The sequence below is a fragment of the Apodemus sylvaticus genome, chromosome 23 (assembly GCF_947179515.1).
Source record: "Apodemus sylvaticus chromosome 23, mApoSyl1.1, whole genome shotgun sequence".
Taxonomy (NCBI): Eukaryota; Metazoa; Chordata; class Mammalia; order Rodentia; family Muridae; genus Apodemus; species Apodemus sylvaticus.
Window position 1 is genome coordinate 57269456 of NC_067494.1, and position 19423 is coordinate 57288878.

Genomic DNA, 19423 nt, shown 5'->3' on the forward strand with positions numbered 1-19423 from the left:
TTTGTGACACAAAGCCAGTGTGTAACCATGACCTCAGATTTTGTGAGTCCTTCCTGAACCATTAATGTATGTCTCACGGTAGATCAACTAACAAAATACATTGTTTTTATTTAAGATGTTCACATAAACATATTTTGAAGCAGTCCTGGGACCAAATTTTCACAAAGTGGAGTCTTTCCAGGGACCTTAATTTCCATAAACATGTGTGATGTCAGTCATCAAGCTACATCATCCTTATCTGTATTTATCACACAAATTTATCACATACACAGTGGACATCAGATGAAGCTCCTCAGGAGAGAGCATCAATGATTGCTCCAGGGGTGAGGAAACACATGCAGAAAAGGAAACAAGAAGGCAGGTGTAGCGTCTCCCCGGGACACAGTGATAATAGTACATGGGGATATATTGGTACTTGTTTGATTGGCTCATCTGTTTGGCACTTCACAATCAGTACTGCCCGACTCAGAACACGAAAAATATGTTCATCTTGATTTTATTCTTCTTGCTTCTGAACATTCCACTTCTTGTGGCTGATTTTATTTATCCCAGATGCTTTTGGAGAATGAAGCAAAATGAAGACAAGGATAAAAACCTGAAAAGAGAATGTGTCTTCGTGATTCAGGAAGTACAACGGCATGTGGAGAGAGAGTATTTCAGTCATATTATGGATATACAGTAAGTGCTTTTGTGTTTTCCATGTAAAGTCATCATGAATGGTTCCCAAGACTACTGAGGATGAGGAGGAAAGCAAAGCTTTGAGTCTTTTTACTGTGTCTTCAGCCTGCAAAACAAGAAAGAACTCCAAATATTATTAGAGACTTAATGCTATATTACCATGTTAAATTGACACAGTATTTTTTCCATCAGCCTCAAACTTACTAGGATAAAAACTTAGCAATAAAACAAATCTGGACCTTTATCTGCCACAAAAATTCCTCTCCTAGACAGTTTCCATTTCACTGTTGCCAATGGTATCTTATCAAAAGAATATCCATAAATTTTCTATGACGTTATGCTAGGTGTTTAGTCAAAGGGCCAGAGAGCCTGTGGATGGTCCTTCCACCACAGTGCAGTTTCGAGTGCATGTGCTGGGGCCATTAATATTAGAGACACACCTAGCAGTGCAGAGATTTTATAAAGACATTCAGTTAATTTCTTAAATTTCCTTCATGTAGTCCCCATTTATGTACTAATGCTACATCAAAAATTGAGCTACAATATCTGTCCACTGTGAAATTTATATTTTGATCTGTACAAATTCACTGGCTTTAATTATGTACAAAGTCCAGTTTTTACTCTCTCTTTAGAATATGGAAGCAATGTACAGACTCCAAGGCATATGTTTGTGTTTTCTGCAAAATGATGTTATTACTAAAACTGATAACATCTCATTTATGAGAGACAACCTTTCATGAACATTTCAAGGTATAATGAACTTCCAGCTTCTTTTGTCATCTCAACCACATTACACAGATAATTTCAATCTTTATGGGGTAGGGACAATGCAATCCAGTACAGGATTGTCCTTTTATTGACTGCAAATGGTATCTGTAAATTGCTATCAATTACAAACCCTGTAACCTTTTACAGAACACATACCGAAAACCGCAAGCATGCGCTGGCTTTGGCTTTTTCCATAGATGAAATCAACAGGAATCCTGATCTTTTGCCAAATATGTCTCTATTATTTGAATTCTCAGAATACAATTGTTATTCAGAGTCCGAATTTAGCAGTCTCATTCCTTTGAGTTTACAACATCATGATATTCTCCCTAATTTTATCTGTAAAGAATTCACCAAGTGTGCAGTGGCGCTTACAATACTGAATTGGACAACAACTGTGACACTTCATACAATCCTAAACAACTTCGTGCTTGACCAGGTAAGTTTTCATGTGTTTGTGTTTGTGTGTGTGTGTGTGTGTGTGTGTGTGTGTGTGTGTTGAGGCTGGGTGGCAATTCAATCATGAAATCTGTTGTTGCCAGCATGACCTTAGTATGACAGGGCAAATCTATGTAGTTCAAGTAATTCACAGACTTGATGAGGCTTCCACATTTCCTCTTGTGAAATATAGATGAAGGAGAAAATAATACTTAGCTAAGATTTCTAGAATTGTGCAGAGAATAAGTTTACAAGTTCTAAGAATTCATTATACCTCATGCTGTGTCCTGTGTTCTAGTTCCTTCATCTTACTTCTGGACCCTTTCATCCTATCTTGAGTGATCATGAAAAATTTCCCCATCTATATCAGATGGCTTCTGACCATACATCTCTAGGACTTGCCCTGGTATCCTTCATTATTCATTTCAATTGGAACTGGATAGGGTTGGCCATCTTAGACAATGATCAAGGTATCCAATTTCTCTCCTATTTGAGAAAAGAGATGGAAAAAAATACAGTCTGCTTTGCCTTTGTCAACATGATTCCAGTCAACATGAATTTATACATGTCAAGAGCTGAAGTGTATTACAACCAAATCATGACATCATCTACAAATGTTGTTGTCATTTATGGTGACACAGACAGTACTTTAGCTGTGAGCTTCAGAATGTGGGAGTCTCTAGGTATACAAAGAATATGGGTCACCACCTCACAGTGGGATGTCAGTCCTAGTAAGAAAGACTTTACGTTTGGTAATGAATATGGGACCTTTGCTTTTGGACACCACCGTAGTGAGATTTCTGGTTTTAAAATTTTTATCCAGACATTGAACTCTTTCAAATACTCAGATGAGGATCTGATAAAGCTGGAATGGATGCACTTTAACTGTGAAACCTCAGCCTCTAAATGTAAGACACTGAAGAACTGTTCATCCAATCACTCATTGGAATGGTTAATGGTACATACTTTTGACATGGCCTTTATTGAAAGGAGTTATGACATATACAATGCTGTGTATTCTTTTGCCCATGCACTCCATGAGACTTTTCAAAAGTTTGATAATCTGCCCAAGGGCAATGGGAAAGAACACAATTATAGCTGCAAGAAGGTAATATTTCTACTGTTAGATGATGTTTAGTGTTATCAATGTTATAGTTTTAAGAGACTCCACACATCAAATGAGGTACAAGAAGAACGGAGGAGTGGCCCCTTGTTCTGAAAAGACTCAGTGAAGCAGTATAGAGCAAAATCAGAACAGGGAAGTGGGAAGGGTTGGGTTGGAAAACAGGGGGAGGGAAGGGGACTGATGGGACTTTCGGGGAGTGGGGGTCCAGGAAAGGGGAAATCATTTGAAATGTAAATAAATATATCAATAAATTTAAAAAAATAGAAAAAAAGGAAAAATTAAAAAAATCATGCCAGACCAAAGAGAGAGAGAGAGAGAGAGAGAGAGAGAGAGAGAGAGAGAGAGAGAGAGAGAGAGAGAGAGAGAGACTATTAGATACCCAAACCAAGGGTGCTAGAAAATATTTTCCAAAATACAAAGAATTTTTAATGAGCAAGTAAGTCTTGATATTAGTATAGAACTCTATAGAGTAGAAGGAATAATCTGTCCATGTAAACCTTCAATTTTGTTACAAATTACCTAAATATCATCATACACGTTCTAATACAGAAAACATACTGAGCCCATCCTCATGAGTCCACTCAATGACTTGTCATTGTTCATTAATTCTCAAGCACATTATAATCCACCCCCCCTCTGCCTCCCAGAGTGCTGGGATTACAGGTATGCACCACCACCACCTGGCACTCTGAGAGTATTAATACAGAAAATCGTGTTAGAATTCAGTTCATCATATTCATGTGTGTTCATGTGTGTGAATATATATTTCTCACTGCATATTTTTATGTTTTTGTTTCTGCATATCTGTGTGTATATCTATATCTGTGTCTATAACTAGATATAGATGATAGATTTAGCTTAGATATAGATATAGATTCGATGAAAGAGAGAAAGAAAGAGAAAGAGAGAGAGAGAGAGAGAGAGAGAGAGAGAGAGAGAGAGAGAGAGAGAGAGAGAGAGAGAGAGAAATGGGTTATTTATAGACACTTTTGCCAATCTGCCTATTTCTGTATGGTACATTTTGTCAATATATATATTACAATGTATAATTATCAATACATGTGTCTGCATGTGCCTGTGTTTTGTGTGTTTTGTGTATGTTCTTTCATTTTTTCTCTGTCTATGTATGAGATTGTAAATTTTTTCTGTGTGTCAGTGTCACTCTATGTGGGTGTCAGTACATGTCTATGTGAGCCTATGAATATTCCTCAGTGCATGTCTTTTTGTGTGTATGACTGAGTATGTATTTTGTGTGTATCTGGGTCTGTTTGATATTTTTGATGCATATTATGTCTCTATGTGTATCTAATTTTATGTGTGTGTTTGGACATGTATATGTATGTTTGTGCAAATAATTGTGTGTTTGTGCTATGTGTGTATCTCTACATGGATGCAAATCTCTCTTTTTCGTGTGTCTGTATGATTCATATTGCAAATACTTTGCTGTCTACATGTATGTTTGTGCTTGGTTGGTAATCTCTTAGAGAACTAAAATAACAGCAACATTATAATTTTGAATATCCCTTGACTTTAACTGAAAATTTCACCTGCATATTGTCAATAAAGTTACCTTTAAGATAATATAAGAACATATTTTCTTACTTTAAGGAAGAGACTATACTATATATTATGCTGCCTGTCTTTCAGCTGTATTCCTCTCTGAGAAAGACCCACTTCACTAATCCTGTTGGGGACAGAGTGTATATGAACCGAAGAGACAAATTGCAAGAAGAGTATGACATTTTTTACATTTGGAATTTCCCACAGGGCCTTGGACTTAAAGTTAAAATAGGAATGTTTAGTCCCTATTTTCCAAATGGTCAACAGGTACATTTATCTGAAGATATGATAGAGTGGGCAAAAGGAAGTACACAGGTGGGTTCAGCCTAATCATACTAATTTAAATTGCACTGTCAAGTGTGCGCATCTAACATTCCTTGAAACTAGTGAAATGAAATTGATTGCCACGTGTGAGACTAATCTGTAGCATCCTATACTATGTTTATTTTTTCATGTTTTATGTAACATTTTAGTAATTCATTGAGGATTCCCAAAATGAATATTTGTATCATATCAGAACCTGTATCATTCCTTTAATACTAAATAAACTGTTTTAGAAAATAATTTTATATTTTTTCCAGTATAGTTAGCAATAGTCTATTAGTCCAATTATTACTATTATTGAGTGAAGTCCAATCTTATGATAAACCCTTTCAAAGGGTGTTTAAAGACCCTGTTTCTTTGTAAAGACAGAGTAAATTCTTCATAACCAAGTCACCAATTTTTATTACGTAATTTTTAAGCCTGTTTAAAAACTAGTCCTAATTTTCTTATACCTCTAGCTAACCATACATTAACATTTTATGACAAATTTAGATACCTTATGAACTATACCTTGTCTTTTTCTGTTTCTTTTTCTGTTGGAATGGGTGTTTTGTCTGCATGTATATCTATGCAATTCCTGCATGTGTAGTATATATGGATAGCTGAAGAGTTCTTTGAACCTCAGAGCATTTGCAATAGCTTCATGCCACTCAGCGGGTGCTGGAAATTAAACGTGGGTCCTCCTCCTGAGTAACAGTTGTTCTTGAGAATTTAGCCATGTCTCCAGTCCTGAATCCTAACTGTTAAAAGATAATGCTCTCTAAAGGAAACTTGTCTGGCCCCATTGATTCTTGCATAACTCATTCAAATTAAGAAGTTTGTACAAGTTGCATTCTCTATATGAGGACAAATTGGTAGTAATAAAAATCTGCTTTTGAGAAAAATTGAAAATTAAATATCTCATATGCATGCTTGGTATAACATAGGTATGAAATCTGATGTGATTAGTTTTAGTGTGTCATATTCAAACTGCCCAGTTTCATTTGAAGTAATATCTCATGTTGCTCTGCTAGTATGAAATTTAAAGTTACTGTTCTTCCTCAATGTGATTAAGAATGACATTCTTTGGGAAAAGAACAAAAGAGCTGAAAATGAAGTTATAGAATGGGTACTATTTAGAGGATAGCATTGAAATTTCACATGTGTTCTAACCAGACCTCACATGAGCCTTATAAACACATTCCCTGGAAGAATATAGATTCTATAGAATATAGAACACAAAGTGTGTTCGACTTATATATATTCTAATCTCAGTGTGGAATCTAATAAATAAAACTGTGAAGACATTAAGGAAATATTCCAAACATTGGAATCATAGATTTAAATGAAAGAATGTTCAATGATATACTAAACAGGAATCAAAGAATGATTATAAGATTGGTTAAAAAAATTCAAAGAAGGCAATGATCACCTCTGACTGAATACAATGAAACTGCTAAATCTTTAATCACTGAGATACTGAGATATGACAAAGGGATTCCAGTAAATTATAAATTAATGAAAGAATTTCAAACTATTATATATAAAGGAAAAACAGAGTAAACCAAATGAATATCTCAGTGAAAAGTCTCACAAATGGCCTTCAGGGAATGTGTACTGGGGCGAATTAGAGAGTAGCAGGGAGCAGGGAAGGAACTGCTGGCAATCAGTGACAGGAAGGATGCCAAGGGCAGGAAGGGTTCTGAGAAGTCAGAGATTAAGAGTGAAGGAAGAAGATATGGAGAACCAAGCATGCGCATTGGGGACAAGAAGGACTGGCTTGAATGCAGGGGAGGCCAGGAGATTGGTATGTGAAGTGACTTATTCCCATTATGCCCCTGAGCATCGCTTAGCTCATCTAGAGCTGGCCAGCTCCAACCCTACTCCGGCCTGGCCTGGGTCAGGTGTCTATCCCATTGTCCTGCAATGGCTGGGACAGAGTGGGGTATGTTTCCTTTTGGTTGGTGCTGCATGCAATTCATATGTACAAGAGAACAATATAACAAAACAAAACAATTTACAACCACAAAACCCAGCACTAATGTTGAAAAACCTTGCTAGATGTAGCTGATGCAAAGGTAGGCTTAGGTAACACTGTGGCTCTTAACTATCCTATTGACTCGTCTTAGTCCTATTCACACAATGCCACACGTTTAAATTGTAATAGAAGTCATCTTTTCTGCCTGGGACAGGGCACCCTCTCTCCTTATCTCCTGTGTTGAGGAGGTAGAATGAAGTACAGATAGAGTAGCAAGCCCAGCCCCACCCTTACCGTTCTGAGGCTAGCCACAGCATGGGTAACCTTTTGTGGACTTAGATCACATGACTGGGGCCAGGGTCAGCACAGGCCCAAGACTGGGTTTCATGGTTTTATTTTTTATTTTCTGTGTGTCTTGTCTGACTGACTGACTGACTTGTCTTTGTCTACTGCCCTCTAGTGTTTAGTGGCAGTCTGGAGGAGTCTCCTACTTCCCCAGCTTTTCCCAAGTCCTTCCCTCTGTCAACAGCCATCCCTCTGGCCCAGGCAGAGTTGGTCTCAGGCTGATAGAGGCCTAGAATGGCCTGGTCCCACACTCTAACCTCCTCCTCGGGATACCAGTGTTGCCCTCTTCCCTTTTTAAACAAAATACCCTTGTTTGTAATTCCTTAGACACTTGAGAATAAAACACTTCCTTTTTTTTCTGAAAAAAAAAAGGTATAAAATTCAGAGTATAACAAAGATAGAATAACTAGAAAAATGAAACTCATAGGTGAATAAGGAAATATGATTAAAAGATCAAATTTAAAACCAATGAGAACAAGACAAAGAAAAAGCCATTCTAAGTATCAACTGTATATCCATTATATTGCAACTGCACGTATCCAAAATAATGTGGGAAAAGTAGACATCTGACTAGTAGAAGGATATAAATAGCAACTTTGAAATAGCAAATACTGAGCTTTTGAAATTAAATAGTCCTTGACAAATTTTACTTAAAATTTATTGTGGAACAAGGAACAGATATGAAAGCTGCAGGAGAGAACGCCCAGTTATAGAAAGTCTCTCTCTTGTCAAGAGCAGGTTCCAAGAGCTTCAACCATTTTTAAATGTATCTTGCTCATTCATTCATTAACTTTGCATATTACACACCCTCTTATACTCCTATTCCTTCTCCTATCCTTCCCCTCCCTCACATCCACTACTCCTTTATTCTTCAGAAAAGGGAAGCGCCCACCCCATAGCAACATGCTTTGGCATATCATGTTGTACAACAATTAGGCATGTTCTCTTACTGGGGACAAGGAAGCAGCTCAGTAGGGGTAAAGTATCTCAAAAAAGGCAACAAAGTAAGATATGGACCCTGGTACTGCTCTTAGAAAATCTACCTAAAGACCAAGCTGCACAATGGTTTAAAATGTTTAGAGTGCCTAGGTCAGCCTTGTGCATTATTTGTGGAAGTAGGTTCAGTCTCTGTGAGCTCTTATGGCAGATTAGTTGATTATGTAGGTTTTCTTGTGGTTTCCTGGACCTCTCTTACTCCCACAATCCTTCTTTCCCCTTTCCCCTCTTGTTCAGGATTCCCCAAGCTCAACCTATTGTTTGGGTGTTGATCTGCTCATCTGCTTTCTTCAATTCCGGGGTGATGCCTCTCTCATCATGGGTATGTTAGACTCTTGCCTTCAACTATAACAGAATATTTTTGCCAGCATCAGTGGTAAGCTTTCTCTCATGGGATGCCTCTCAAGCTGGACCAATCATTGGTTATCTATCCTATCATTCTCTGCTCTTTCTTTGCTCCCACACAGCCTTAGGCAGGATAAAGTGTATGTCATAGGTTTTGTGGATGTCATGTTTGCTCAGTCCCTACCCTTGAAAATTTGATTGGTTCTTGGAAATGGACATTACAGGCTCCCTATCTCCCTTTGCTAGGAGAATTAGAAAAAGTCAAAGAATTTCTATTGCCATAGCTTTGTAACATGATTCACACATGTCACCCCCATATTAAAAGTCTCAGCAAATATTCTTTACTCTATGCTTACCCTTTCATTCCCTTCTCTTTGCTTCCCCATCCGACTCTTTTTTTATTCGATATACTTTTATTTACATTTCAAATAATTTCCCCCCCTTCTGGCCCCCCACTCCCCAAAAGTCACATAAGCCCCCTTCCCTCCCCCTGTTCTCCCACCCACCCCTTCCCACTTCCCTGTTCTGGTTTTGCCTTATATTGCTACACTGGGTCTTTCCAGAACCAGGGGCCACTCCTCTGTTCTTCTTGTACCTCATTTGATGTGTGGATTATGTCCTGGGTATTCAGAGTTTCTAGGCTAATATCCACTTATTAGTGAGTGCATACCATGATTGATCTTTTGAGACTGGGTTACCTCACTTAGTATGATGTTCTCCAGCTCCATCCATTTGCCTAAGAATTTCATGAATTCATTGTTTCTAATGGCTGACTAGTACTCTACTGTGTATATATATGCCATATTTTTTTGTATCTATTCTTCGGTTGAGGGATACCTGGGTTCTTTCCAGATTCTGGCTATTATCAATAGGGCTGCTATGAACACAGTGGAAAATATATCCTTATTACATGCTGGGGAATCCTCTGGGTATATGCCCAGGAGTGGTATAGTAGGATCTTTTGGAAGTGATATGCCCAGTTTTCTGAGGAACTGCCAGACTGATTTCCAGTGTGGTTGTACCAATTTGCAACCCCACCAGCAGTGGAGGAGTGTTCCTCTTTCTCCACATCCTCGCCAACACCTATTGTCTCCTGAGTTTTTAATCTTAGCCATTCTGACTGGTGTAAAGTGAAATCTCAGGGTTGTTTTGATTTGCATTTCCCTGATGACTAGTGAAGTTGAGCATTTTTAAAGATGTTTCTCCGCCATCCGAAGTTCTTCAGGTGAAAATTCTTTGTTTAACTCTGTACCCCATTTTTAATAGGGTTATTTGGTTTTCTGGGGTCCAACATCTTGAGATCTTTGTATATATTGGATATTAGCCCTCTATCTGATGTAGGGTTGGTGAAGATCTTTTCCCAATTTGTTGGTTGCCGATTTGTCCTGTTGATGGTGTCCTTTGCTTTACAGAAACTTTGTAATTTTATGAGGTCCCATTTGTCAATTCTTGATCTTAGAGCATAGGCTATTGGTTTTCTGTTCAGGAACTTTCCCCCTGTACCAATGTCCTCAAGGGCTTTCCCCAGTTTCTTTTCTATTAGCTTCAGAGTGTCTGGCTTTATGTGGAGGTCCTTGATCCATTTGGAGTGGAGCTTAGTACAAGGAGACAAGGATGGATCAATTCGCATTCTTCTGCATGCTGACCTCTAGTTGAACCAGCACCATTTGTTGAAAAGGCTATCTTTTTTCCATTGGATGTTTTCAACCCCTTTATCAAGGATCAAGTGGCCATAGGTGTGTGGGTTTATTTCTGGATCTTCAATCCTGTTCCATTGATCTGCCTGCCTGTCACTGTACCAATACCATGCAGTTTTTAACACTATTTCTCTGTAGTATTGCTTGAGGTCAGGAATACTGATTCCCCCAGAATTTCTTTTGTTGTTGAGAATAGTTTTAGCTATCCTGGGTATTTTGTTATTCCAGATGAATTTGAGAATTGCTCTTTCTAACTCTATGAAGAATTGAGTTGGGGTTTTGATGGGTATTGCGTTGAATCTGTATATTGCTTTTAGCAAAATGGCCATTTTTACTATATTAATCCTACCAATACATGATCTTTGGAGGTTTTTCCATATTTTGAGGGCTTTTTCTATTTCCTTCTTCAGAGTCTTGAAGTTCTTGTCATACAGATCTTTCACATATTTTGGAAGAGTCACCCCAAGTTACTTTATACTGTTTGTGGCAATTTTGAAGGGTGTCATTTCCCTAATTTCTTTCTCAGCCTGCTTATCCTTTGAGTATAGGAAGGCTACTGATTTGCTTGAGTTTATTTTATAACCTGCCACTTTGCTGAAGTTGTTTATCAGCTGTATGAGTTCTCTAGTGTAGTTCTTTGGGTCACTTAGGCAGACTATCATATCATCTGCAAATAATGATAGTTTGATTTCTTCCTTTCCAATTTGTATCTCTTTGACCTCCTCATGTTGTCTAATTGCCCAAGCTAGTACCTCAAGTACAATATTGAAAAGATAAGGTGAAAGGGGGCAGTCCTGTCTAGTCCCTGATTTTAGTGGGATTGCTTCAAGTTTCTCTCCGTTTAGTTTGATGCTTGCTACTGGTTTGCTGTATATTGCTTTTACTATGTTTAGGTATGGGCCTTGAATTCCTGTTCTTTCCAAGACTTTAAGCATGAAAGGATGGTGAATTTTGTCAAATGCTTTTTCAGCATCCAATGAAATGACCATGTGGCTTTTTTTGCCCCAGATTGTCTGTGTGAACCAGTCGGTGCCTGTTTGCTCCTTCAGGCAGTGCTGAGGGTGTATGCTGCGGGACATTTTCTGAGTGCTGGTCACTCTGCTGGGCAGCCGATCTCCAAACCGGGTTGGTGCGCACAAGGCTAGCCTAGCTGCTGAGGCCCTGAGTCTAGGCAAAAGCCTGGCAAGCTAAGGTCCGAGCAAAGTTCCCCTCAGGCTATTACTGTTAATTGGTTCTGTCAGGTGGCTAGGATGGCGGTGTGCACGCGCCCTGAAAGTGCAGGGAGAGTCTGCTAGGCTAACAACTTCCTGGCTGGGTTGGCACACAGATGGCCCACTGAGCAGCCCAGGGCCTGGGGGCAATCCAAGGCCTGTCTGGCTTAGACCCCAGCTATGTTGTCCTTGGGCTATGACTCTTAGCTGACTTTGCCTGCTAGAGCTCTCTGGCGTCCCATAGTCAAAATGGAGGCATGCGTGCCAGGCCGGGCAAACAACCTCCTGGCCAGGTTGGCACACCAATGGCTCCCTGAACAGCCCAGGGCCTGGGTGCAGGCCAACACCTGTTGAGCTTCGACCCTCCAGCGATGTTGGCCTCGGGTTATATTTGCGTACCTCAGTCTGTCTGATTTATCTGGTGCCTGAGATCCAAGATGGCCGAGAGTCTCTAGTAACTGACTGGCTGGAGGCAGAGTTCTGATGTGATGTGCTCAGTTCTTGGGTGCAGGTAGACCCCTGGCAGTTTGCACCCCCAGAGATCTAAAGCTCAGGGTGATACAGTACCTATGCTCTTCTGCTCTGGCAAGCAGTGAATATGGCCGTGGGGATTCTCTCCCTCTGCTGGTCTCCAGGCAGGACACAGGCCCCATGCCTGGAGGTCTGGCAGATGAACCTCCTATGTGCTCAGATGCTGAGAGCAGGCAGACCCCTGGCAGTTTGCACCGCCAGAGTTCTAAAGCTCGGGGTGATACAGTACCTAGTGAAGCTCTTCTGCCCCAGCAGGCTGCGAATATGGTCATGGGGATTCTCTCCCTCTGCTGGACTCCCTCCCCATCAGACTCTTTCAGTGCAAAATGCCATTCACTCATGATGTTGATTCTAGTTCCCCTTTTCACGGGAATACATTGGGTTCACCTTGTGTCATCTTTTTTTGCTTAGCTTTTTTGTTAGGTTTAGGGATTTTAGCACACAATTTACATTCTTAAATGGGAAGAATAAAAATTATGTATTTCAAAAATTAAGAGATGTAATTGCTGCTCAAGTTACAATATCCAGTAAGTTTATTCCTTATAATAAATGGATAAATAAACATTTTCATGGTGAACACAGTTGCAATTAGTCATGACTGATAAATGAGCACTAAAACGGACTTTAAAATAACTCCATCATATATAAAAGTAAAATGAGCACAAGAGGTCAAAATAGCATATAAACAACATTTGAATTCTTGAAAGAAAAACTGCTAAAAATAAATCAAACATCAAAATAGCAACTACCAAACAATAATTAACAAATAATTTTAGTAATAATTGAGTGTTAGTGGTCATATTCTCTAATCAAGTATCACAGACAGTGAGTTTGGTTTATTTGTAGTATAATATTTTTATTTATTCTTTCAGAATATCACAGTTCTTCAATTTCTGCTTCTCCATAACAATACCCTTCAAAAAATTAAAATGAAAGAGTTCACTTTCTGTTATGTATGTACTCAGTGGAGCATGGCAAACCTCTCAGTCCTTGCCCTATAAATAGAACTTAGATGTTCCCTCACAAAGTCCCTCCAGAAGCCCTCAGTTGTGGATATCTAACATCAGATCTTTTGCCATATATTTTAAGAGTTCTTTTTTTTTTTTTTGCTTCCTGTTTAAGCTGCTTCTCTTTCTTAGATTATGGGGGAAGGCTATGGGTGAGAATGGCAGTAGGGGTTGTTACATAAACTTTTCCTATGCCTCCTTCCCTATACAATCATTCAAATCACTACAAAAGTAGTTTCCTAGCACTTTAAAAGTACAAAGGGCAAATATAATGGGTTATAGTGTTATCTGAGAGAAAAATATGTGGCCTAAATGCAGTAGGGCTACAGGCACAGACAACGCCCTTTGACTTAGCACAGCCAATGTACATCAACATAGTTTCAGGCTGCAGTCCAGATTGTGAAAATTCTCAAGTCTTCAGTCAAAGCATGTACCATGAAAATCAACATAGACACTGAGGCAGTAGGACCATAGACCCAGACACAGTGATCAAGAGCAGAATGGATCCTGACATCCCCCTTGTCTCTTGGGACAGTAAAGTTCCACTCAGTTCAGTATGGCTCCATGTGACAGTAGAATCCATGGAGCACAACATGACTTAAAGTAACAACCCAGCCTTAAGGTATCCTCCTGGCCTTAGGCAGTATCACAGGTCATGGACATCAATAAAGATTGCATTGGCTTCAGGATCTCTGGCATACACATACACATTGTGACAGCAGGAACCACATATATCTATAGAGGCATTGGTAAGAACACAAACCACAGATACTAGCAAATACTCTGGTGTCATATGCCTGCAGGCCAAGACATGGACCTTGGTACTAGTAATGTCCTCACCAGCACCATGTCTAAAGATAACAGCACAGGATATTCACATCAATATGGCTATTGGGAGAAGGCTTGATGCCCCAGAGAAGGGAGGAGCTAGAAGGGTGAGGCAGTAGTGGGAGGGTAAATGGAGGAGTACTATCTTAGAGAGAAAGGGGAAGGGGATGTGGAGCAGGGTTCCTGGAGGGTAGACTAGGACAGGGAATAATATTTAAAATGTAAGTAAATAAAATGAATAATAACAAAAAGAATGGGCAATCATTTTTAGCCTCCGGAGGGGTATAAAAACTCCGTTATATACATGACCAGAGCACATCTGTAAAAATGTGAGAAGGGCAACATAATGAAGTAGAACAGAAGAAAGGTAATTTGATTTCTAACTCGTTGATCATTATGGACATGCCTAAAATAATTCTTAACTAAACATCTACCAACAGATGCCAACAATACAATTAAATATCAGTCCCTGTATGCAAAGGACTTCATTCCATGAATGCAAGTATAGGTCATCGTATGAATATCAGTTGCATGTAAAACATTACATAATTACACTAAATGATAGAACCATATTTTATGCAAAAAATAAACAGAAAGTGCTCTTAACAGAGTCTACCATCATTTCAGAATTAAAAAAAATAAACAAAAATCTGACAATCTAGGAGAATATATGTTGCAATACTGAAGATTTCTATGCCAAACCTGTTTATGATACAATACTACATGGACAGAAGAATTAAAGAATCTCATTATAATCAGAAATGATACCAAGATTTTGTAGTGGCACATACATGTCTTTAACCTACATCTTTTGAATTATGAGTCAGGAGTATCTATCTGCATTTGTGGTCAGTCAGACTTTTACAATGACTCTAATCAAACCCAGGCTGAAGTGGATACTCTGCCTTAAATGAAATGAGCCAAATATGGACAAGGAAATGCATGTTTAGAACTCATCCTAAAAATAGTCTTTAAATTCTTAGTTAATGTGAAAATGAATAATAAAAACTAAATACAGTAAAAGAAGGAAAATCTTGTGCCCTGATCTATAAAGGAAGTTGAGATTTACTGCAAAAGAATGCCTGTTTTCAACAAAACAAAAAAAGGAAGAGTTTTGGTTAACCATATTGCTGGAGAACATGAGATGACTCTGTGATAGCAATCAAAACCTAACAAAAACAAAGGATGCAAATTCAGCATGCAGATATTAGAAAAATTCCAATGCAGCATATAGATACCCAATGCGAGATTCATTGTAAAGCCAACATTTTCTTAATTTCAGAAATACTTGAATTAACTTTAAGCAATCTAAATCATGCTCAGGTTTTCACACCATTTGCAGTCTCTGTAGTCTTTTTACCTCAGGAGAGACTCCATCTTCCTGCTCACAGCAACTCAGCACCTGCTAACAGCAAATGCAATAGGACTGGTCATAGGTTGCTGTGTATATGCTTCCTCTTAGTTTGCTAAGTTTTGCTGTCCTAATGTTGTTGAGGTTATTTTGGTTATCTTATATTTGAGGCATTATTTCCCCTGTTTTGTATGGGCTTTACTCCTAATTTGTTATAATGTTGCTGCTATTAAACAGTAGCTATAAGCAAATTGAGCAGGAAAAGGTCAATTTGACTCATGGGTTACACTCAAGGGAAAAAACTCATGAACCTGGATAATACAACTGAAACATAGTCAAGAAACTCTGCTTACTGGCTTGTTATGCATGGTCTGCAATATATCACTGGATACTGATAACACTGCTCCCAATAGGCTCAGCACTCCTACCTCAATTAACAATTTACTATATGCCTCACATATATGATGACAGACTAGTCTGATGGAGATAATTTCTCAATTATGATTCTCTGTGCCTTTATGCAATTGGCAAGAATTAACTAGAAGAACCACCTTGAAACTTCTGTAGTGTTTTCACACATGATGCTAGCAGATTTTCTTCTTGAATTTCAAGGAGTTAGGAAACAATTCAATTTTGCTCAGTTTTTTTTCATATATTGATATGTCATCATATAGTGCACTAGGTAAAATCTGCTAACTTTGTTTGTATATATAAAACTACACATGCTAATATAATTATGGAAGGGATAAGTAAATCTCTTGTTAGCAGCATATGTCTACTTTTCATTAGATGCCAACTTCTGTGTGCAGTGCTAATTGTGGTCCTGGATTTAGAAAATTTTGGATGGATGGAATTGCAGAATGCTGTTTTTATTGCAAACCCTGCCCAGAAAAGGAAATTTCTAATGAGACAAGTGAGTATTTCCTACTTGAATGAGTTCTTCAAATGGATTATCATGCTTCCATATTGGAATGCAGAAGTAGGTTAAAATGAAAGTTTAAAAAATAAAATATATCTCTGTCCTAAGTTAGCCATTATAGGAATACAATGATTTAAATGTCCTTATTAAGAAAAAAAAGTAGAAATTGTCCTATATCTTTGACTCCTTGAAAATTTTGTAGATGGCATACTCTTAAATAATTAGTTTTGATAAGAGAACTAATGTACTCTACAAAGACCTTTTCTAGTATTTAATGTTCTATAAAATATATGTAGATCATGAATCTTTGAAGTATGCATTTATTTTGCCTTGATGTATATGATTTTACCTAAGTCTATGCTTACCTTGCACATGGAAGACAAAATACAGTGTGTGAGTATGGGTAAACAAATTCAAGGCCTCTCTAATATGAATGAAGAGGGCAATTAACACTTGTAAAATTATAAGATATTCAAATGAGTATTTTCTTCCTTTACAGGATATTTTGCATAACACAGAACATTCTTTTTTCAAAAGTTTGATGTTATTTGAAATTTAGAAGACTGAGATCACTCTAGACAAATGATATGAAAATATGAGGGGTCTTCTATCCATTACTGTTATACATAGTACCTGTTTAAATTTTTCCACAATAGAACATATTAATATTGTTTTGTTCTGAAAGTAATTAACCACAGATTTCAAATGGCATTGACACTAGCATAGCTCATGTTACTCTAATATCTATTTAATTACGATGAACTAAATACAAATGGCAGGCATGAAGCTTTTCTGGTTCTTTTTGTGTCAACTGAAGTGATATCCTAAAAGGACATTTGTTGCTGGTAAGATATCTTAGCAGCTAAATCCTTTCCCACTGAGTATGATAGTATAGGTTTATCCACAGAACCCATCAAATAGTAGGAGGTAACTAACTTGTGATATTCATGCAGTTCTACAGTAAAAAGACACATAAGTAATTCAAGAAGGCTGTTTGGAGACACATGACATTGCCACTGTGAACCAAACTCAAGTATTCTCCAAAAAGCAATATATTATGCTCACAAGCAAGCTAAACTCCTAAGCCCTAAAGCAAATAAAATAATAATGGCTCTCCACAAATGCATTGTTCCATGTAAAAGATTTCTAACCTTGGAAGTACATTATCCCTTAATACACTCATTCAATGATTCAGTGCAATGGCATTCAGATTTCCTACTCACAAAATGGTGGGAATTACAGTGCTTTTCACCTTCAGCAATAGGCTTATTGCCTCTTTATGAAAAGGCCTAGGAATGTGGTATTATTACAGTTACAAGAGAACAAAACTTGGAATGATATTTTAAATTATTTTTGCAGTCACAATCATAAATATTATATCTGTAAAAATTTCAGGTCTCACTCTCATGCTTCCCCTGTATAAACCTAATAATTCTCAAGTTAATGATACCTTTGGTTACTTTTATATGTAAACACACTCATAAATATACACATCTATGATAAATGATAAAAACAATACAGTAAAATAGACAAAAAACATTTGTCACCATCATTTCCATAATAATTATTACCATTAAAAATGGAATACATTATTTCATGTAACAGTGGCTTTCAATGTGTTCTAACCAACCAAACTCATATATTGCAACACTCCTTCTATATGCCTAAATGAAATATCCCATCAGTAAAATTCCTAAAGCAGCAATAACAATATCTTCATTTCTCCATTAGATGTGGATTATTGTGTCCAGTGTCCAGAGGACAAATATGCTAACACAGAACAGAATCACTGCATTCCTAAGGCTGTTGTATTTCTCAGCTATGAAGAACCCTTGGGCATGGCACTTTCCTTAATCTCCTTGTGCTTCTCTGCATTCACAACTGTGGTTCTTGGGGTCTTTGTGAAGCACCACAGCACTCCCATTGTTAAGGCCAATAACAGAACTCTCACCTACATCTTGCTCATCTCACTCATCTTTTGTTTCCTCTGCCCCTTGCTCTTCATTGGTCATCCAAACTCAGCCACCTGCATCCTACAGCAAATCACATTTGGAGTTGTATTCACTGTTTCTCTCTCCACTGTCTTGGCTAAAACAATTACTGTAGTTCTGGCATTCAAAATCACAGCCTCACAGAGAATGATGAAGTACTTTCTAATTTCAGGAGCATCTAACTACATCATTCCTGTCTGTACTCTCATCCAAGTTATTGTATGTGCAGTCTGGCTGGGAGCTTCTCCTCCTTCTGTTTATATTGATTCACAGTCTGAGCATGGCCACATCATCATTGTTTGCCATAAAGGTTCAGTCAATGCCTTTTACTGTGTTTTGGGATACTTGGCTACTCTGGCCTTTGGAAGCTTCACTCTGGCTTTCTTTGCCAGAAACCTTCCTGGTGCCTTTAATGAAGCCAAATCCATAACATTCAGCATGCTGGTGTTCTGCAGTGTCTGGGTCACTTTCATCCCTGTTTACCATAGCACCAAAGGCAAGGTCATGGTGACTGTGGAAATCTTCTCCACTTTGGCCTCCAGTGCAGGGATGCTGGGTTGCATCTATGTTCCCAAATGTTACACAATATTGTTTAGACCAGATCGAAATTCTCTTGAAATGATCAGGGAGAAATCATCTTCACATGTTACATTTCATAAATTCTGAAAAATGTATACTTGGTTCATAATCAGCAAATATTGGGTTGGATTGCCATACATATCTGGTTTTGGAATAACTTTCATTGTTTCCTCTAATGATATTGTCTAACAATACCATGCCTACTGATATTCCCAATGATTCAATAATCGTCCACCATGTTCTAAAACAATCTTCCTCTTTGACAGAAAGAGATAATAGAATCCTGATCCATTCTAAGAGTTATAGGAGTTCTTCTAGGAATATAGAGGAGAGAGCAATATTTTTCTAGGAGTAGAGAGGAGAGAGGAATATTTTTATCAAGTGGTTGTTAGAATATTTCCAAAGATGGATTGATCTCTGCAGATATAATAATCCCCTGCTCTTGTAGAGGAACTGATTCAATACTCAGACCCAGCAACTGCTGTTACCAAACAGATGTAACAATAGCTAAGAAGAACCAAATGTTCTCTTTTTGGCTGCATGAATGCTGAAGCCATTTATGCACATAATGAGACACACAAACTCAAACACATATACTCATGTGCACACATTTAAATTACTTAAAATTTAAAAATATATAGAAGAATGATACAAAAAATGTTACATTGGGAGTCTGATCTTCTTCAGTGTTCTTCTAAGGTGTCAGAATTACAGGAATCTACAGAGAAAGGATCATATATGAGTAGAGATGTCTGGATTTATATTCAGACAC

At 38.0% G+C, this 19423-nt stretch overlaps 1 protein-coding gene across 1 annotated transcript; it reads left to right on the forward strand.

Moving 5' to 3' along the window:
• The first annotated feature begins 481 nt into the window (after positions 1-481).
• On the forward strand, positions 482-18738 carry LOC127673809 (vomeronasal type-2 receptor 116-like). Its single transcript, XM_052169561.1, has 6 exons — positions 482-678; positions 1594-1885; positions 2183-2992; positions 4658-4885; positions 15952-16075; positions 17813-18738. Exons 1-6 carry the CDS (start codon positions 482-484, stop codon positions 18736-18738), a joined length of 2577 nt encoding a protein of 858 aa, XP_052025521.1.
• Positions 18739-19423: the final 685 nt, after the last annotated feature.

Excerpts from the sequence above, each read along its gene's own strand:
- LOC127673809 (XM_052169561.1), top strand. The coding sequence starts at position 482 with ATGTTCATCTTGATTTTATTCTTCTTGCTTCTGAACATTCCACTTCTT. Across the intron at positions 2,993-4,657 it reads ACAATTATAGCTGCAAGAAG|CTGTATTCCTCTCTGAGAAA; the intron begins GTAATATTTCTA and ends CCTGTCTTTCAG. Across the intron at positions 16,076-17,812 it reads GGAAATTTCTAATGAGACAA|ATGTGGATTATTGTGTCCAG; the intron begins GTGAGTATTTCC and ends TTTCTCCATTAG.